General features: G+C 36.1%; 1 protein-coding gene across 3 annotated transcripts; it reads left to right on the top strand.

The window, feature by feature from the left end:
* Nucleotides 1-3,642: 3,642 nt before the first annotated feature.
* On the top strand, nucleotides 3,643-19,518 carry LOC110805588 (E4 SUMO-protein ligase PIAL2). Of its 3 annotated transcripts, none has more exons than XM_022011209.2 (17): nucleotides 3,643-3,816; nucleotides 4,008-4,208; nucleotides 5,578-5,650; nucleotides 5,781-5,846; nucleotides 6,500-6,565; nucleotides 7,420-7,502; nucleotides 9,163-9,214; nucleotides 9,413-9,484; nucleotides 13,268-13,335; nucleotides 13,414-13,462; nucleotides 13,552-13,636; nucleotides 13,733-13,834; nucleotides 16,562-16,613; nucleotides 17,136-17,187; nucleotides 17,313-17,429; nucleotides 17,609-18,448; nucleotides 18,594-19,518. In XM_022011209.2, the coding sequence occupies exons 2-17, from the start codon at nucleotides 4,018-4,020 to the stop codon at nucleotides 19,230-19,232; spliced, it is 2,607 nt and encodes an 868-aa protein (XP_021866901.1). In that variant the 5' UTR covers nucleotides 3,643-3,816; nucleotides 4,008-4,017; the 3' UTR covers nucleotides 19,233-19,518. The 3 variants fall into 3 exon arrangements, with proteins under 3 accessions (XP_021866901.1, XP_021866900.1, XP_056689609.1); XM_022011208.2 differs by having other exon boundaries at nucleotides 3,646-3,816; nucleotides 17,609-18,484; XM_056833631.1 differs by having other exon boundaries at nucleotides 3,646-3,816; nucleotides 3,980-4,208; nucleotides 17,609-18,484.
* The last annotated feature ends 1,562 nt before the right edge of the window (nucleotides 19,519-21,080 follow it).

Here is a 21,080-nt window from a genome sequence, read left to right as displayed (position 1 = left end):
TGACTGTTCCAAAGGTCTACCATTTTCAGCCTCCTACTAATGTAAGGGAAGCCTATGAGAAGGAGTTGGTCCCAGTCAATGCAGTCTAGCCTTGAGTTCCTGTTTCGAGTTGGGTTTGAAGATCAATGATTATATTGCTAACTGCTCTAATTTCCCTAATTTGCTTTTGTATTATGCTAAACATTTTAAGCTTTATCCTGGTCTCAGCCATAGTCGTGATTACAAGTTTTTGGGTTTGACTATGGGCTGCTTTTGGCACCTTTGTAACTATACTTTCTGGTTCATGAGGTCCTAGTTACCTCCTACTAATATATTTCCTATTTCTGCGTAAAAAAAGTAGTAATACTAAGGGGGCATTTGGTTGGGGGTTTTCAGGAAAGGGAAAGGGAATGGACTGATATCATTCCTTTGTTATTGTTTGTTTGGCATGTTTCACCATTCCCTTTCCTGAAAACCCCCAACCAAACGACTTTACATATAGTCATAAAGTTAGAGTCATAAAGTTATACTTCCTCCGTCTTTTAATACTCGCAACATTTGTTAGTTTCACGCATGTCAATGCACAACTTTGATCATTTATATCTTAAATTCTCTTTAAGCAAGAATTATAAAAAGTTGATATTTTAAAAATACACAATGAGACGAATCTAACAAGATCCCACATGACTATGTTTTATCTTATATAAAAAGCACTAAGAATAGTTAAAGTAGATTATATGAATAGTGGCAAAAGTCCAAACGTTGCTAGTATTAAAAGACGGAGGAAGTACTTATAGTCATACTAAGGCCCTGTTTAGTTCACCTTATTTCTCCTGATCTGTTCTGATCTGATCTGGCCTGGTCTGGCCTGGTCTAATCTGATCTGATCTGAACTTATTTTTTCTGATCTGATCTGGTCTGGTCTGATCTGATCTGATCTGATTCTTCTGAATTAAGTTTAAACAAAAATCTACATTTATTAATATTAAACGACTTACGTGTAAAATAAATGTTACACAAATTTATAATATTGGTATTATTTACTTGACTTTGCTCATGATTTAACTATTCCTTATATTAGATAGACCTATACATGATCTAGATAGATCGGTTATGATCTAGACATATAAGTTATGATCTGGATATGATATGTACAGATCGGTTCTAATCTATACATGATTTGTACATATAAGTTATGAATTGGACATAATCAATTCTAATTTGGACATGATCTGTACAGATTAGTTCTGATCTGTACATGATATGTACAGTGTAGTTATGATCTGGACATGATCTGTACAAATCAGTTTTGATCTGGACATGATATGTACAGTTCAGTTTTGATCTAGACATGATCTGTATAGATCAGTTCTGATCTAGACATGATCTGTATAGTTCTGATCTGGACATGATCTGTATAGATCAGTTCTGACCAGGACATGATCTGTACAGATTAGTTCTGATCTGGTCATGACCTGTACAGATCAGTTATGATCTGGTCATGATCTGTACATATTAGTTCTGATCTAGTCATGATCTGTACATATCAGTTTTGATCGGGTTATGATTTGTACAAACTAGTTCTGATCTGAACATAATCTATATAGAGTCGATATCTAGACAAGTTATAATTTGGACATATCGATTTTGATCTGGACATGATCTGTACAAATCGGTTTTGATCTGAACATATTGGTTCTGTAAGGATCGGTTCTGATGTAGATAAGATCTTTGCAGATTTGATCATGATTTGGACATGATCTGTACAGATCAGTTATGATCTGGATATTATCTGATCCTATCAGTTTTAGTCTGGATATATAATGGTTTTGATCTATAAAAATCAGTTTTGATATGGACATGACCTGATCATATCGTTTCTAACCTGGACTTAATGGTTTTAATTTGGACATGATCAATTTGAATGTTTTGTTAATATTTTTTTATGCCTAAAATGATAGATTTTAATTGCACCGACAACAACATTATTTTTTATTAAAGCAATAATAGTAATAAAATATTAAATATAATAACAATGATATAAACATATACCAATAATAATAATAATAATAATAATAATAATAATAATAATAATAATAATAATAATAATAACAATAATAATAATAATAATAATAATAATCTGGTCTGATCTGGTCTGATCTGATCTGAACTTATTTTTTCTTATCTGATCTGAACTTATTTTTTCTGATCTGATCTGATCTGATATGGTCTGATCTGATCTGATTAGATCTGAAATAAGTAATAAGGTCCTTAAATAAGGTGAACTAAACAGGGCCTAATAGGGGGATATGTGATACTTATAGTCATAAAGTTATACTTTCTCCGTTCCGGAGATATCGCATCATTTGTTTTTTACACTATTTACACTACGACTTTGACCATTTTTTGTGACTCGTACGTAAGAAAAGTTTAGTCATGTGGGGTCATGTTAGATTCGTATCGAATATATATTTTCTAAATATTAATTTTTTATAATTTTACTTGTACACAATTTGAGATATTAAGAGTCAAAGTAACGGTTTGAGAGGTAAAAGTCAACCATAGTGCGATATTTCCGGAACGGTGGAAGTATTAAAGCTCTGCGCTTTTGGGCGTAATGAACTGGACTTATTTTTATTATAAGCTAACTTTTGAGTTTTTTTGACATGCAGTTAAAATATCTAAAATACTCATTTATTGCATACTGTTCTTAATTGTTTGATGTTAATAAAACATGAATCGTGTGCATTTAAATGTTTTGGTAAAAGTGAAATGAATTATTGAACAAAAGTGAGTTGGGAAAAAAAAAATCTACTCCATACATTTATGAATGAATGCATCACTTTTAACCCTATTTATATGATAACTCTAACTTGATTTTTATTAATATATAGAAAAAAAAAATGTATGTTATCCTATACCATGTTGTTGGATAAGAAACAATACATTTCTTATCAACTTTTTATAACTTTTACTAATAGACAGTTAAATATATTAATAGTCAAAGTTAAGATGCATTTAACCAGAACAAAGGTGTTTGGGTGCTCAATTCACTCCCAATTAGGCCAAATCGCTATCAAATACCACTAAGGTTTCCCCCCATTTTGGTCCCAAATATGTCATTTCCTTGAAAGGCCATAGTCCCAATACGACAAAAGCCGCCCATCAACCTTTATCAAACAATATATGTCGATATATAAGTCACCACATGGTACTCACCCAATGTATATTTATTTATTGTTTTCACACACCTAAACCTATTAATATCTCTTGTTATCGACCACCAACTGATTTAGGCCTTGGAGGGACTACCTCAGATCTACCCAAGACCAGTTTAACGTATTTTATGTGTAATACATTTAAATCCGACAACTAAGAGGTCTTTCTCCTCCAACAAACAAATCTTATTCGAGGCTACTTGTTTCATACAAAGTAGTTCATAGTTTTCTACACGGAACAGGAGGTATGGTCGATTGGTCGTATGGAGTAATAAAATGAAAAAGGTCTAATAATCTAGCTATACAAAATATTCCGCGCGCGACCAAACGCCAAAATTTCAAAAATTTGGCAGAAGGCGAAAAAAATCCCACCCATTTTTTGGTGTACAATTCCAGCCGTAAGATCTTTAAATCACAAGTGAAATAAACGGACGAAATTTTACTTCATACAATGCACTTGACCGCAGGCAATAACCATTTTCCAGAACCTCCCCCCCTTGTTAACTTCTCCACCTTCACTCTCTCGAGCTTCTTCACTGCCGGCAGAGAGATCGTTCGAATAGAAGAAACTCCAGCAAAAACTCCGGCGAAAATATCCAGCGATTATTCGAAAATTCCGGTTAGTGGTATACTACGATTTGGTTTGATGAGGATTTTGTGAAATCTACCCTAATTATGTTACAATACGGTTTGATTAATGTTGAAATCTGCCCTAATATTGCTTAAATCTGGTCCTTATTTTTAAATCTCCCCTAATATTGCTAAAATTCCGTTTGATTAAGGTTGAAATCTGCCGTAATTTTTCTGCAGTGTCGGTGGAATGACCGCGAGTAGCGTGGCATATCAGGCCCCAGCACCGAGAAACGACAGTGTTTCGGGAAAGAGTCCATTACAGCAAGCGCTGGAGGTGAACGCGTACCGTGTGATTGCTGTAGCGGAACAGCTCAACATGTGCGCACAAACTTCCGACCAAACTGAAAAATTCCATCACCTTTGTCTTGCTCTTTCCAGGTTCCTTTTTTCCCTATCTGTAAACCCTAATTTTCTCTGAATTTTCACTTTTATTTTACATTGTTGTCATTTTGGTGCTTGGGTGGTTGTTGAAAAATATGATTTTGATTTTAACTGGGTCAAATTGATTGTGTGAAGCTATTAAAGTTGTAGCTTGTTTGTGTTTATAATTTTTGTGGGAGTTTTTTTAGGTGAATTAGGTTTAATAGATTGATTGTAGTAGCGCATGAGAAGATAACTCCCGGATTTTGAATTGTTTTTTTGGTGAATGGCGGAGGCCAAAGGCGTAAGTAACCAATTTTCTTGTGTTCCCATGCTTAATTAGAAAGCTGGACAGTTTGGTAGATAAATTTCTTCGATATAACCAGAATTTTCACGGAGGCAATAGCCCACATGCTTTAAGGCAAGCAAACTTGGTTACTTGTGGTTTAAACACTTTCTTAGTTTTATCCCATTTTAATTACTACCTTTTGACACAGTGTAAGACAGTTGTCGAATGTACTGATTTGTTTTTAAGAATCAGAGGTTGCGTCTGTGATGCCTTTTTCCCTTGCAAGGGCTAATAATTTTCATATTGAACTTTCTGGCATTACCTTACAACCAATCATGCATCACATTATTTCTCAATCCTTTATTTGTTATTGATTGGTTATTCCATTTATGCATTACAGTTTTATGGAGTTGCAGTTGTTGGTAGCTACTTGGAAATTGCAATTTTTTTTTTAACCATAGAGCAAATTCGTCTGAAATTTGTACATGCTGCAGTAGCAGTCTGTGTTTGGTGCTGAGGACTTGGGAGATATGGAAGTGGTCTACTGGTAACTTAATTAGTGAATTCAAACTGATTGTGTGGTATGCTATAAGTCAGTACATGGTCTGGACTGGGAGTAAATTGAATTTTTTGTGGTAAATACATTTGAAGTGAAGTATAAAAAATCATCAGATGTTTTGGGGATCTTTAATATTCGTGTACACAGTTTTGAATCTTGTCCTATGGTAAGCCCTATTGGCTAATACGTTGATGTTTTTCAACTTATGGAATGGATCTTTACCAATTCCCACTGTACGTATTAGCAGATACAACGATATGTCTGATAAATTTTATCCACATCAACTCGCTACACCTTTTACTGTAAACAAAAATAAAGTAAACTTCAGTGATGCACAACAATTACCGCCATGGTGATTATGAGGCCCATGATACCTTGTGTTACAAACGATTCTCTTCTGTTACAAGTTTTTCCTGTTTTTTAGAACCACTTAACTGTACTTGAATCAACCTGGATCATCATTTAGAGTGTAACTTACATTTACATTTTACCGTGTCACAACATTATTGATCTCCGTATTGTGCTCAAATGAGATGCAGGGGAATAGACTACGGGCTTGCAAACAACGAGGTGCCAGCCCACACTTCAAAGTTGCCTCCAGTTTTGAGAAAGGTGATTCAGTTAATTGATGATTCTGTCTTTCTCCTTTGTTTTCTCTTTAAAACTTTGCTTTTAGCTCATTTTCTTGAGGTTTGCTTTCATACCTCAACAGCATTCTGAGGTTTATATAATCTTCTTATAGGTGTGTAGCCGAAAAGATGAATTCTATCTGCAAGCATCTATCATGGTGCTTATGATCTCTGTTAAGGTATATATCACTTATTATTATTAGTTTGCTTAGTGTAGATGTTTTCATGATGGGAAATCAGTTATTTTTGCACGTTTGTTGTGGGTGAATGTTGTGGCATGCCTACATTTTTTGTTTCAGTTCCATTTCTCTTGGATAGGATGATACATAATTTTTGTATTTATTTCCGTAAAATTAGAGGTGGAATGGTGGTGTCCAACACTCCCCCTTTCTGCACGTGCTGGAACTTATCTTAGGAATTGTTTTAGCACCCTTTTTTAATGAATAATAAAAATGTTAAAGCACCCTTGTGGCAGATTTTTTGCCTTTCATATATTTATTATTTACTTGAACTCATATTTCTGCTTGTCAAGGACTCACGGGACAGTAAATTTGACTGAAGTTCTGTGACTTTTATTAGAGAAGAACATGGGTCATTGGGAAAAAGAAGGCCTAGGTTTAGCATTAAAATTTAAGTTCCTTTTTAAGCTGACGAATGTTTGCTATCTCTTCATTGAATTTTAGTGGATTCGGAATTCTTAGTGAGTATTACATGTGCCTGTGCACTTCTTGCAGGAATTGCTGGCTATTTTTCTCTCTTTTTTTCCTCTTTTCTTTTTATACAAGGGAATTATGTGTTGAGCGTTTTGTGATTAAGCTTATTTTGTCCACAGAATGCCTGTAAACTTGGATGGTTCAGTGCCGAGGATACTCAAGAACTTCTGGCTCTGGCAGATGAGGTGGTATCTCATATTGTTATTATATTTTTTTGATAAGAAGAAAAGTATTATTAAAATTGCTCAATCGAAATCATAAGTACGTTTCTCAATGTGTAATTGCTCAATGTATAAAAGTCCTCAGCGCCTTAGCCCATAAAGAAGCTAATGAAGTTACCATTCTCCCACAACAGATCATGTGCGGCAGCATCATTAAAAATCCGACCATTCCGCTCCGTCTACGCACACCACAAAATTGCCATAATCACATTTTTCCAAAGCACCTTCTTCTCCTTTCCTGCACCAAACCCTAGTATCCTACAAAGTGAATCTGCTACAGTTCCTGAATGCTCCAAAAGTCTAACCCAAGATTCTTCATAAAATGCAATGAGTCGTTTGGCAGTATAAGTGTATAACATATCACAGTGAAGAAAGACATGTGCTCATTCATTATTTTCCCGAAAAAACAAGCAAATGTCAGGTGATACAGCCATTCTTGGGCGCTGTTTCTGGGGTATATCATTCTTATTGAACCTTCCCAAAGCCAAAGTACACACAAGAGCTCGGACCTTAAGGGGGACCTTTGACTTTCAAATGAAATTCTACAACGGAAAATGGGGATATCTAGGGGAACAACTCAAAGAGTAGCAAAAAATTACAAGGAAAACCCCCGGAAGAATTTCCTGTCCATACTCTTGAATTCTCCACATCCTTTAATTGAATATCTAAAAGGTTATACATAGAAATAAGCTCCTCTATCTCTCGGTCATGGGGTGGTATCTCATAGGTTATTCCTAAACATTCTGCACATTTTTTGTTTTTTTTGCTGAAAACTTAACATTTTTGTATTTACTTTAGTGGATTCGTTTCCCTTGTAGGTTGCAAACTTCTTTGTGACAAAAAATGGCGTTAATACTGAAGTGTGTAATTTTCTGCCAACTGTTTCTACCATAATTTCCAGGTATTAAACTATTAATCTTATATTGTGCTTGTCATATATGATCAACATGAAACTATCCTATCTTTAATCATGATCACTAAGCTCCTTACCTTGGTTTATATGTGTGGGTATTGATCGACAAACTAATAAAGGTAAGTGAGAGATATCAATAAAATGTCCTCCAGAAAAATAGGAACTGCAAAATAGTGTTATGCTTGTTAGAGGTTTCCGATTCCTGTGAACAGTCTAGTACTCATCCCATTGTGTAATATGGTGTGGTTTGAGTCCATAAGGAGTCAGAGGAAAAAAGAATTTACCGCAGTTCGTCCTGATTATGGAAATATTTGGCATTCCTTTCGTCCCTTGGGATACCCCAGAACATAATAAATACTAATGCGAGACAAAGGTAGACACCTTATTATCTGCATGCTCCAGTTTGTATAAATGTTGCAATATTTAGTGGACTAGTGGGGAATCCCACATCTTAAATCTTTCCAAACAATTTCCTTCCAAGTCCAAAGACTGCAGATCGCTGCCGAATTTAGAGGCCAAGGGTTTTGGCTACTTCAATGACACACGGTTTGTATAAACTATTATGACAACAGATTTACAAGTTAAGTAAGGTTAGAATCAGGGGGAGAATCATGCAATAAACTAGAGTTAGTGACTGAAAATTGTAGACTAATTGAAGAGAAGTAGATTTGCAAAAAAAATTGGAGTAGAGAAATGGAAGTAGGATGATTATACTAACCGAGAATTTCTAAACGAATTCCACGGCTTTCGAGAGTCTAGGACTCCCAAACTAACAGAAGTATAACCACACTTTCTCAATGATCTTCTCTTTTCCCACGTCACCTCTATTTTTTCTAATTCTCAATCTCTCTAATGTAACTGATTCTGACATCATATCACATGCCCAATAATCTAATGTGCAAATGTGCAATGCCAAAATTACCCACTTAGTTGTGTCTTTAATAGGTGAATCCGATGGAAGGCTTGGGTGGTTGCATTACTTGCATAACAATTCCTTGTTGATACGGGTTGGGGCTGAACCCCCTTTTCTATCACCTTTTTCCATTTTCTAGATCTATTAGATGGTGTATTCCGTGGATATGATAGTTAAATCTTTTATTGGAGCTCTGAGTCGTGGTTGAATCCTAATGTGGTAAAGGTACTAAGGTTTAGGTCTTAGGTTCAAATCTTGCCTCCCAAATGTTTTTTTTTTTTTTGGCAAATTCCGCAACTGGTCAGAATTGTATATCTAGTTGCAATTGAGGTTTTTTTTTTAAAAAGTTGTTTATTAATCTCTCCTTTTTCTTGCACTTTATTCCCCTCCCCCCCTGCGGTTAGATTAGTTATGGCCTAGTTTTTGGATAGTACTTCCTCGGTCCTTGAGAAGTCCTTTAGGAGCAAGTCTTCTTTTGGGAAAAGATGTGTAGAGGTTGTTCTTTAGCCGAAATATCTGTTTAAATGAAAAGGCACTCAAACAAAACTGTAATTTGAGTGTGAACTTTTGCTAATTTGTTCATTGGAGGATAATGTAATGCTTCTCTATGTAATAGACTGATTTTCCTTCATTCAAAATTTTTTCTTGGTTAGAATTCTTAGAAAAAGAAATCTGTAACTAAAATTTTGTGTATTTCTTCTTGTTTAATTAACTGTGGTTCCCCTGCACTTGTAGGTTTTATCCAAGGTTCAAATTAGGCCACATTCTTGCGTTTTTTGAAGTTGAGGTAGGCCTCTAATCCTTATGTATTGCATTATTTCCTTTACTTTGGGTAAAAGGATTCTATCATCCCTTTGAGTCTAGCTTTTCATTTTTTTTAATTCTTTATAGCCATACTCCCCTACTTCATTGAATGGGAAAGCTTGAACCTATTTCTGACTACTTTTTGAAATTGTGTACTTCATGTTTCTCGTCTTTGTTGCAGCCAGGATATGGGACTCACTTGGTTGATTTTCACATCTCTAAGGACATAATAATCTCAAAAGAAGAGAAAATTGTAAGCATATATTTCCTTTGCTCTGTTGCAAGCTTCGATTGAACTACTTTTTCGTTTGGACAGGAAACTTATCTTGTACACATGCTGTTTTAGAATTCTTGCCGTTTTTTCCTTTTGAGGCCGATTTCCAACCATTTCTCGCACTCTACACTTGTAAAAAAAGTAAAAATCTGTATTATGAAAGTATTTTCAAAGACGAAACTAGAAATATACTCCCTCTGTTTTTGAATACTTGCGACACTTCCTGTTTTGGCAAGGGACCACTATTTCTTTATTGTTTCTCTCTCATACTAACCCCACTTGTAACTATTGTTTATTGTTTCTCTCTCTTACTAACCCCACTTGCACCAATTCATTATCATCTTTCTCCCACAAACAATTAGAATATCCTCATTAACTCCTCTTGCACAGTAGTTTATTCATTTTCATGTACTACCCACAAAACTTCCTAAAAGTATGCGCAAATACTAGTGTTGATAATATTCAGGAACGGAGGGAGTATTAACTATTACGATTTACGACTACATGTTTTATTAATATAGTATATGAGTAGTTGTGTTTAAAGTTGAATCTCAGAAAAGAGAAAATGACTTGTATTAGAAATGGATGGAGTTCCATATCAAAGTAATAGTTTTTGTTCTATCCAACTACCTGTTTGTTTGTTCCCCCCTGCGGAGTACTGTAATTGGGGTTGGGGATGTCTAGGGGAGGGGTATGCCTAAAAAGACTTGGATTGCTGTCTAGTTGGAGTTTATTGGCTGATATACCAATGACGCCCTTAACTTAATCTTCTGTTATGTGGTAATCATGTTTCTTGTCAGTCATTATTTCACAGGGATAAAGAGCATTACACTATTAAGTGGTGAAAAATACCTTCACTTGTTTATTTACGAGTCAACATTCATACGTTCATACTGTAAAGTCATGAGTCAATTCTATTACCCCCATTTTTCCCGCTTGGCTTTCATGCGTCTTTGTTGTATTTTAAGAGAAGTGTAGAAGAACCCAAAAGAATACCCCGTAACTTTTAGTGAATTATTAAACCTAATGCATGGAATGAGTTGAACTGTTAGGACAATTGAGTTTGAAAATCCCAAAATGGATAGGAGGACTGTCACTCTGAAGTTTTAACTGAAGTTTAATAGTATGATAGCTGTAGGTGTCCAACAACTTTAGCAATAGATTTCTAAGACTGGTGCTATATATAGAGGATCTTGTAGAGTAAGTTTTGGAACCTCATTCACTGATTGTGGAGTGGACTGGCTTGTAATAGCAGGTTGGAGATTCTTGGATATTTGGCTGGTGATTATGGGATTTACTATTGATTTCATGTTACACACAATGGTAAAGTGTCTCCTTGGATTCTCACTTGATTAGCCAACAGATTTCTTTAGCTTATTATTTTCCCTTTGACCATGATTAGTTTATTTCTTAGGTAAAAAAGAGCATTTTTATATCGGCAAACCAAAAATTTCCTGTATACTATTAAATTATCTAGTATGCTTTAGTATATATGACCGTTTACTTGGTAGGAATAGGAACCCAATAGCTGAGAAACCAAACCTAGTCTAAATGCATCACATTGGGAAGATCCTGATGAATTGTGAAATTCTATGGTCAACACATGAGAGAGGATGCTAATCTAGGAAAATTTTAATTTCCAGTGAATATGAATACCCTTTGCATCCTTGTATACCCTTTGTGCACCTGCTGATTTTCTCCTTATCCTCTTAATTTTCTCAATATTTCCAGTAACAACATACTCAAGATGAAGATTTAATTAAAATCGGGTGTTAAATTACAAAATTGTATTGTTTGTTGCTTGTCGATGCATCCAATGTATCAGTTTTCAGCTGTTGTGGTTCTTTTCACTATAAGCCAAGAGTGCCTGAAGTTTATTTGATTATAAGTTACTTCTTTGTCTTTTTTAATAAGCTTGAAACTCTATTGCTCCTGGATGGTATATTCCTCTGATAGATAATTTCCAGCATTCCTGGATATCGAAACTTCTTTTAGTCCCTGTTCTATTTATCAGCTACCTACTTGATCCAGAATATGTGGTGGACATTGAGGACAGAGGTGTTGAGTCAGTAGCACAGCACTGCATTATAATTCCAGAAAGCCTTATTCTTTAAATAGGAGTCCTAATCCACTTAATTCAGAGGGACTCTAGGCCTGAGATACTGAGAAGTTGCCATATGTTTCAACAGCAGCAATGTTCATATGTACAAAGATTTCAACCAATCATTAAGTTTGCTGTCCTTTAATCACTCATCGGTCAACAGTTTTTTTTCCTTCTCTTGCCCAATTTCTTCATAAGTATTCATGGTTTTGGTGGAATGGGACTATATGAGTATATTCTAGTGAACTTGAAGTCTTCATGTCATTTTTTCTATTTGTTTAACTCACTGAAACTTTAGCAGCATGAAATGAATCCGAGTGTTAAATACTTCAGGTGAGGGTGGTTATGATACTATCGCTCTGACATTATGTATGTTTCTGGTTCAATCGTCAGCGTTTTAAATATCTTTTTCCCTTCAGAAGAAGAGTATTCTCCGTAATTTTTAATCATTAAACATCTCTTGTACATTTGTGAATGGCCAATGGGGCAATGAAAGAATTGTGAAAATGAGCAAATTTGAAATTGGAATTTATGGCTTACGACATTCAACAGCTGTTGTACATGTCAACATTAACGGATTAACCGTACTCCTGTTGGCTTTAGAAGAATGATGAGTTTGGATTTTTAGATTAGGTCCTTTCTTGAGTTGTATAGGAAAATGTATGTGGATTTGTGAACAACCTGACCCTTTTAATGACAGAAGGGCTGTTTCCTTATACTTCTGTTTGAAATTATAATGACAGGATGCCACTTCAGAAATCAGAATGAGTATGCAGTATAGACATGCTGAAAAGCCATTTGATTTTTTCCGATGTAACTTGTAATACACAGCCAAAGAATAGTGGCTTGGGAGCTTCAATGGATAGACCAACATCTTATCACTGGATCAACAGAAGAGAAGGGTTTTACAAATTAATAGTGATGCAAAGGTTGAAGAAAAAAGGGAATAGGAAGCATGAAAAAGGATGTGAGAAAGGAGAATGTTTGGGAAAGAGAACTAAGTTAAGTGGGAAAACACAACATGCTGGAGAAAACAAAAGTGGAGGAGGTATGGGGCGAGAGAAGATGAGTGAGAAGAAAAGTAGAGAGCATACAAGAGTTACACTGTAAAACAATATTATTAGAAGCTAAGAATCTCAAACTAAAAATTTCATCTAGAAAAGATGACAGGAACTGCTTTCATGGTTTGCTATGAGTTTGTTGTTGCCAATGACAATGTGATACTTAATTTTCATGATCAAACTTGTTAACTGTTTCCCTTAGGGTTTGGGAGTGGCAATGCTTGTGAGTGAAGAAAGGAGTTAAATGGGTCATTTTACTCTGCAGAATTGGATAATGTTGTACACACAGATCATAACTAGACTGTAGGTTAGGCAGTTAGCTGACGTGCATTTGTTGGCTGTTGGTATATCAGTTCAAATTACAACAATTATGTTGGTGTAGTTCCTTATATAGCTTAATTGTATCTTTTTGGACAAGGGGCAGCCTTGCATAAACTATTAAACTCAATTGTTTTGACCAAGTATTTTGTTGATCACTTCGTTATGAACCTAGTGTGTGTGTGTGTGTTTTGCCTTTTGTCATTTCTGCCTACCCCAAAAGTAGTACTTATTCATGTTATGACTTATGATATTGTTTTTTTTTTCCCCCTATTACCACAGTATTTGTTCGTGGCTATGAAAGACAACATAGATACATCTGCTTGTATTGTTACTCCCCGACAAGCGAAGTATGTATCCTTCTCCTCTAATTGTCGTCCTCTTCTGAACTTCAATATTTTCCCTGCTTATTATATGGCTTCTTGCAGTATCTTGCTCAATGGTAACGCTGTGGATCATAGAAGCAATTCTTCAATGGTTCGTAATTACCCTTGAGTATTTACAATCTCATTGTTGATATAAGGTCCATTTTTTGTCCATCTATTAATTCGGTTCTTGTTGATCAGGATCACCGGCCACAGCTTCCAACTGTAGTCAATAGTTCCCTAAAATATGGAATAAATCTCCTTCAAGTGGTGGGACAATTCGATGGTATTTGCCTGTTGATACGAGAGTCTACGCTATGTTCTGACTTTTTTTATTTTTTATTTTAAAGTTGCTTCTGAGATATTCTATTTTGATGTGAAGGTCGTTGCATTTTCTTCATTGGTCTTATGAGTGTCATGCCATCTTCTAGTCTCCAAGTTCCGTTAGATTATGATGAGCCTGCCTCTGCTGCATTAAACTCAGGTATCCAGTGAGATTATTCGTACAGTAACCCCCCTCCCCCCTCCCTATGAGATTAAAATGTTGCAGACTTGCCTGTGGTTTGGCACATGCATACATCATATTTAAATGGAAAGTATAACCCTGTTTTGTTACTGCTTAATTTATAGAGCTAAAATCCTCATTGAGAAATTAATTTTTTTATAACTTGTCTATTTTCATTTCCTCAAAGTGATATTTGAAAGTCGAAATAACATGGGCAACTGATGGGAGCACGGACTTTCTAGCCAAGGATTAATGGGAAGATAGCAAAATTTCCTTTGATCTTTATCCTAATATCCTTAAACCATGTAAAAAGTAGTTTTTTATTTTGTTTCTGGAAAGCGCCTAGGTTGGATCCCTAGCATTAACCCTGCTCAACTCCTCCCAATGGATCTTTACACTGTGGTAATGCCTTTCAGCTCAATTATGATGTGTAGAAGAACATCGCAAATACCCTCTAGAATGTAGTATAAAACATGTGGCATTCCGTTGGTGACTTCCAAAATGTTTCAACCTCCTGAAATGTTTGAAATACTCCCTCCTTTTTATTTAAACTATACACTTGCCATTTCATTAAAACCATGGCTCCCATACAATTTAAGGAGACAAAAGGGAAGTTGTGATGGTGACATGAACAAAATAGTTTATGTAAGTGTAAAGTGTTGGGTCCATTGTCTAAACTAGTTAGTTAAAAGTGTGTAGATTAAAAAAAAAGCACAGAAAAAGAAAGGGAGTAAATTTTAAAAAATGGAGGGAATATTATGTTTAGTATGTTACATAGTATGCACAGGGAATGAGCTACTTGGTGCCCGTTGGTGCCCGAAAAGGTTAAAAAATATACCTTCATTTCTATTTTCTAGCTCCTTATGAGAACTCCAAATTTCAAGAAATATCTCTGTTATATACTTCTATTGATACATATTCTCTGTAGGAATCAGATAGTACAGAGCTCTAATACTTAAAAGTTAAAACTAGTACTACAGTACACGATGCGTGTGCCAATCACAAAAGAAATTAATATTATATCATATTACTCACTCCGCCCCTTTTTGTTTGCCCATTTGCCGTTTTAGTCTGTTCTCAAAAGATTCATTTGGTCCTACTGTTTTTGTCTTTATCAATTTCACTCTACCCATTTCTTAATAAAGCACTTTTAGTGCATGGGGTAAACAATAAGGGAAGAAGGAATTAAATAAATGTATCAGCACTATAGAACATAGTTAGCAACTTAATTACTCGTAATACACTTCAGATATACTCGTTTATTAATGGGAATATACCCATCCTATACATGGAGTACAAAGAAACTTAAAAAAGCAATTTTTTTTGGGTCAAATTTTCTTATTATACGATAGTTATAGAAGCAATCTTAATAATTTTTTTATTAGTGTCAAATCCCATTTTTTTAAATTAATGAAGGTTTACAAGGGAACTCTGAAGTATAATAAATAGCTTGGCTTCTATTATTGTACTTGGACAAGAGTCACAAGATATTGGAATATCCATGAAAGGAAAGAGGGACCAAAAGAAATGCTGTGAGATAGTTATATTGATATAGTTTCCCCATTAGCACCTATATATGGATCGTGGAGCAGAATACTTAATATTAATGAGTGTAATCAATTGATTGACATTTATTATTTCCGTGGACAAGATTTTAGAATATCCATCAAAGGAAAGAGGACAAAAAACTGGTTGGAGGGAGCAAACAAGAAGAAACCCTCTTAACATGGAAACTCAGCCTTTTGCTCTCTGTCGTTTGTCTGTTTGCTGGATCTTGAGTGAGGCTTCATCAAAAGCACTCATCAGATCTTCAGCACGGTGGTCCTTTAAGCTTTAGACATTCCGTTAGTAGGTAACACTATCTAAATTCACCCCCTTCAATATGAAACCTATGCCCTCATGAGTTTCATATTCCCATGGGGGTTAGAAAGATTTCGTTAACTCACCAATTTCACCATCACCAAAATAGCTGTCATGTCCCATCACATCTTTTTATAGCACATTACATTCTGCATCATAGATCCTTTGTTATCCTGACTTGGATACCCTACGTGTCCAAGTGTCCGACACGGCTATTTTGTGAAAAAAATGCATGATTTTGGTCCAAATTGAAGTGTCCATACTCATGTCCAGGTGCCGAGGATCCAACAAGGGTATTTTAGGTAAAATGAAGAGTCCAAGTAACATAGCATAGATCCACAAGCTTCTAGAACCATCCATCTCGTTTGTTATCACCAGTTCATGAGATAATTTTAGTGTGTGACACCCGGGTGGAGGGTGCATGTTAATTAGTTAAAAAGAAACTACAATTTCGTTTTTTCATATAATGGGATGTTTTAATTGGATTCTTTCTGTTGATCTGATTACATTGCTTGAGTAAACAAAAATGCTTATGGTTTTATTTCAGAAAAGTTCTTGTCGAAAACAAATAAAAACTCTACACAAATAGAAAAATACTTAAAAAAAAAAAGTAACTGTCGTTTCTATATTTCCTAGGCTTTCAAATTGTTGCTTCATCATTTCCATGTTACACCTAGTTTTTTTGAAGGACATGCGTACATTTGAGTTGCCAGGAAGGAGGTTTCAGTTATTCAGCAAGAAATTGTAGATCCTTATCTTTTCAGGAATATTTGTTATTGATTATTACTAGAGTGACATACTAGATCTTTAATTTCTTTTCCCTCCTTTCCTCCTATCCTGTTTCAGATTCTGAGATCATTGAAGGGCCATCCCGGGTTAGTCTTAATTGTCCTATCAGGTAACTTTTGTCTTGCACTCTGTGCCTTTTGTTTCTTACTCAATTTTACTCCTGAATCGACTAGTGATTTTGGTGGAGTTCACAGTCATAACTCATAGGCATAGTGGACACAGATGTACTTATGTGATATACCTGAAATCTTGTACCTTACATATGACACTTGGTGCAAAATGCAAATGATTAACCCACTTAGTAGCAATATCGATACACTATTGTTGTATCCCTGAATTGCACTAGATCTTTTTTGTTTAGTATGATTGAAATAAGTACTTCCGTCCATGCTGTCGTCGTAGATGTCTATTTGTCATCTCACTTTTTTTTTTTTTTTATCCCTTCCTGCCTCTTTGCCTTTTTCCTTTGCTGTCATCATTTTCCTTGTCACTGCTGTTAATCATGAATTTGTGCAGTGCTAGAGTTTTTGTTTGCTTCCTTCAAATGGAAATAAAACTTCGCATCACTATTAATGGTGTCTATTATACTAACCAAGGGACATCTTTAAAATATTTTTTTATTTGTTGGCAGTAAAAGACGCATCAAAATGCCAGTGAAAGGAAACCTTTGCAAGCACTACCAGGTGATTGGGTTATGGGTTATTCATTCAGGATGAGCGTTGATACTTTGGCAGTTTAATTAAATCCTATGCTGTCACCTGCTCTCTCCTTCTTAATTAATTCGGTGTTATATTTTCTTTTATTGCAGTGTTTTGACTTCAGCTACTATGTTGAGATCATGTCAAAACGACCATCCTGGCGGTGTCCAAGTTGTAATCAATCTGCGTGCTTCACTGATCTTCGTGTTGATCAGAATATGGCCAAGGCAAGTTGATTCTGCATTTGGAAGAATGTGCAACCTTTTTTTTTGAGGGGGAAATTAAGCTAGTGCATTAATCAAGGGACAAAGTGTCCATTAGTACATACGGGGAGATCTCCACAGGGACAAAATGTGCAACATATTTGTTAAACACTTAATACTTTATTGCTTCAATTCATTTCCAGGTTCTACAAGAGGTGGAAGGGAATGTTTCTGAGGTGATTTTATCTGCAGACGGTTCATGGACAGCTGTTTCCAGCTATAAACATAAAGATGTGCCGCACGATCAAACCTCAGATAATCAGCAGGAAGGGCATGAGCTGGAGTCACCTTCTGATATAATGGATGCTAGCAATACGTATGATCTAACTGGTGAAGATGACGAGATGGAGATTGCTGATCGATTGGAGCAAGTAGATACAAAACCTGTGATCCATCATAATATTCAGGGCCAGGGTGTTCCTTCAAATTTAACCCTACCACCAATATCTAGAGGTGCCACCATGTTCACTCAACATTCTTCTGCACAAGCTGCAAATAGTCCGTCTCATGGAGCAGGGTTAAATTTTGGTTCTGCTGGTTTTAACATGAGGCCTCAAGCATATGTTGGTGGCAATTCGCCTGGTAACTATGGGATAACTCCGGTGTTGACAGATGCTGTTTCTCCTGCGCTGAACCGGCAGACTGATAACTTCCAAGGGACTAATTATCAAACGAATCCTATGTTTATACCAACTAATATGCAAATGCAAGAGGTGTATTCGCCGGAGCTTTTGAACAATTTTCTTTCAATATCTAGAAATGTTAGGAGAGATCCGTCAGCTATACAGGCCCTTCCAGCACCACAGATGCCTACAAATCTGCAGCACCATGCAAGACCATCTGTGAGATTCCCTGCACCAAATGGGTCCTCTGTTTCTTTCCAGGGGGCTGTTGGGTCAAATGCACATGGTTCTATCCCTTTTAACAGCAATGCTGAAAGGCAACGACCTCATCTTCAATCACATCCCAGACCGTTTCATGTGGTAAACAGTTCACCGCAAAACCATTCAGCTTCCTCAGTAAGATACATATATTTACTAGTTTGTCTTTGATTCTGTCGATTTAAGCCTTCCAGATTATTTTGTTACATAACATCTTGCTTAAATTATTCATCATTCTGTTCAACAGGGTATGCATCAAACATTGAGCCAGCCACCACATTTAATGCATAATAAGCATCAAACGTTGAGCCAGCCACCTCATCTAATGCATAATAAGCATCAAACTTTGAGCCAGCCACCTCATCTAATGCGGACTTCACTTCCTCGCAATGATCTCCAGCATGGAGTTTCCCCCAGGGTTGGGAATAATAACTCACCGAGCACTCTCCAACGTGTCCAGCTGCCTCCACAAGCTTCGATTGGGAGACAGCAGCAAACCATGCCTCTCCCGACACAGGTGGTTCGGATGCCGTCCTCATTGTCTATGCATCCGGGAGTAACTCCTCAGGCTGTCACTAGGCCTGAAAACTTAATCGATTTGCAGTCAGAGAACAATTGGAGACCCACTGGCAGAATGCGAGGAGCACTGACGGGGGAAGCCTATTCTCACGCTTTGAGCCAATACATGGGTCAGGCTGCACAACCATCTCAAACTCCTAGTCCTAGACCATCTGTGTTAGCAGCATCTTCAATGCCTCCTAGTCTTCAACTCCAGATGGCCAATAGAAGGATTGCATCTGAATTTCAAGATAGATCTTCAACTACTACTGCAACTGTATCTGCAACTGTTAGTACGCTGGCAGAGCCATCTCAAGGGCTTAATTGATCTGACATAATATCTTTAGTAGTGTTCATTTTGTTTCGTGGAGGCTGTATATCCTACGGTAAGTGCCTCCCTGGTGTTCTTTTGTAGGCCTAGTGTTTTAAGTTGCTGTCTTTCGTAGCTTTGATTTACTTGTTGGCTACTCCACTATAATGCTTGACGTTTTAGGCTTACTTGGAAGATAGATTTCCTTCCGGAAACCCATGTCGTAGTTGATCCCAAGTTGCTTAAGGTAATGTATATTTTATTATGTACAGTAATGAAAGCAAATACTCTAGTATTGGCTACTTATTTGGTATCCTACCGACTATTACAGTTCTTTAAATATGGGTTACCTACAAGGCTTTTTTATAACTTGCTAATCAACCTTATTGCGCGCACTGTTATCTAAAATGCCTCATTTTTATTTATTTCTTTACGGATTATTCAACTACCTTAAAGTTCAAAATAAAGATGCTTTGCCTTTGCATTTTATTTTTAGTGATTCACTAATCATCACCCTAGGATTACAATCATTCAGTAAAAATTGGATGGTTTTTGTCACATTACCCTTCTTTTTACCACGCTGTCACATCGCGTGGGTCGCTGGATATAGTGCACCATCATCGATAATGGGGCGTGTCATGGAGTCATGGGCACTGGGCAGTAGAGATGCAACCTCCCCTATTTAAGTTTATTTTTCATTGATCATAAATTTTCTGTGAACCCCTATTTTGCTGTAACATGAACAAATACCGTTTTCTTTCCGCCTGAGTTTTCTTTCCTTATCAAAAAAAATAAAAAAAAATAAACAAATACCGTTTGGTGGGCCAAATGGGCTTGAATTTTGGGATCCACCATATTTAGGCCCAGGAAAAACATTTTTTTTTGGGTGCGAATGAGCCACAATGACAATATAAATTACAAATGGGGGCGGGGGATTCGAACCTGAGACCTATTATACACATGCCCTCAGTGTTAACCACTAGACCAAGACATCATTGGTAGGAAAAACAATGACTAGGAGCGATTTTGGGTTTAAGGCTCGAAAATATGGGATGGTGCACTAGAGTTTCTAGCTTGGTTTAAAGTAGAAGGTTCTAGAACCCTTTCATGTAGATTTACAAATATATCCAGAAGCATGCATGTGTCAGAGTTCCTAAGAATGCAATTGTGATTTTCTAGTGTCTCACAACGCCCTCTCTCCTCTTTGTGAGTAAACTCAACATTATAGACGTCTAGATGGTGCCTATAGCTTTCCTGGTATGAGGTTATAATGATTATCGCGTCACAGATGCCTCAGCCCATGAGCTAACATCCAATGAAAATCATGCACATGACTCGTGAAGATGGGCATTTTTTTAAAAAATAAATCCCCCTTTTTTTTAATGAAAAATTCGTTTTACATTTTGAAAAAATATGACAAAAATCTAACACGCACTTGAATTTCTGGAGTTCAACGAAATTTTGATACTTTTCACCCACTTGCATGATTTTTCTACCAACTCTCCGACTTTTTGGTAGTTGAATTTATTTTGCCGTTTGATTATGAAATAACTCACATACGAAGTATTTAAGAGATATTGGTGAGGAAGTTAAGAGGTGACTCGTAATAGAGACTCAAGATAGTGGAAGGTGATGTGAAAAACTAAATTCATTATACTTTTTGGCTAACCTCAATAATATGGGTTCTCCAAGTAGGCGGGAGTATTATAAGAAAGTGTAAAATTTTCCAGATAGGAATATTCTAGGCTAGGAAATTGACCTATAAATTGGCACATAGGCTCATTTGTACAAAGCTACAAACTCTTTTCAATACAACAAGCATATTGTTAAGCTTTTTTGTGGTCCGTATAATCTTTCTAGGTATAC

The sequence above is a fragment of the Spinacia oleracea genome, chromosome 6, assembly GCF_020520425.1.
Source record: "Spinacia oleracea cultivar Varoflay chromosome 6, BTI_SOV_V1, whole genome shotgun sequence".
In the NCBI taxonomy this organism is placed as follows: Eukaryota; Viridiplantae; Streptophyta; class Magnoliopsida; order Caryophyllales; family Amaranthaceae; genus Spinacia; species Spinacia oleracea.
Note: the sequence above shows the minus strand (reverse complement) of the source record. Positions and strands in the feature narration are given on the sequence as shown.

What these genes read in the sequence shown, in the direction of transcription:
- LOC110805588 (XM_022011208.2), top strand. Translation starts at nt 4,018, where the DNA reads ATGACCGCGAGTAGCGTGGCATATCAGGCCCCAGCACCGAGAAACGAC. An exon ending in TTGCGTTTTTTGAAGTTGAG is followed by an intron (nt 9,215 to 9,412) that starts GTAGGCCTCTAA and finishes TCTTTGTTGCAG; the next exon opens with CCAGGATATGGGACTCACTT. An exon ending in ACCTTTGCAAGCACTACCAG is followed by an intron (nt 17,188 to 17,312) that starts GTGATTGGGTTA and finishes CTTTTATTGCAG; the next exon opens with TGTTTTGACTTCAGCTACTA.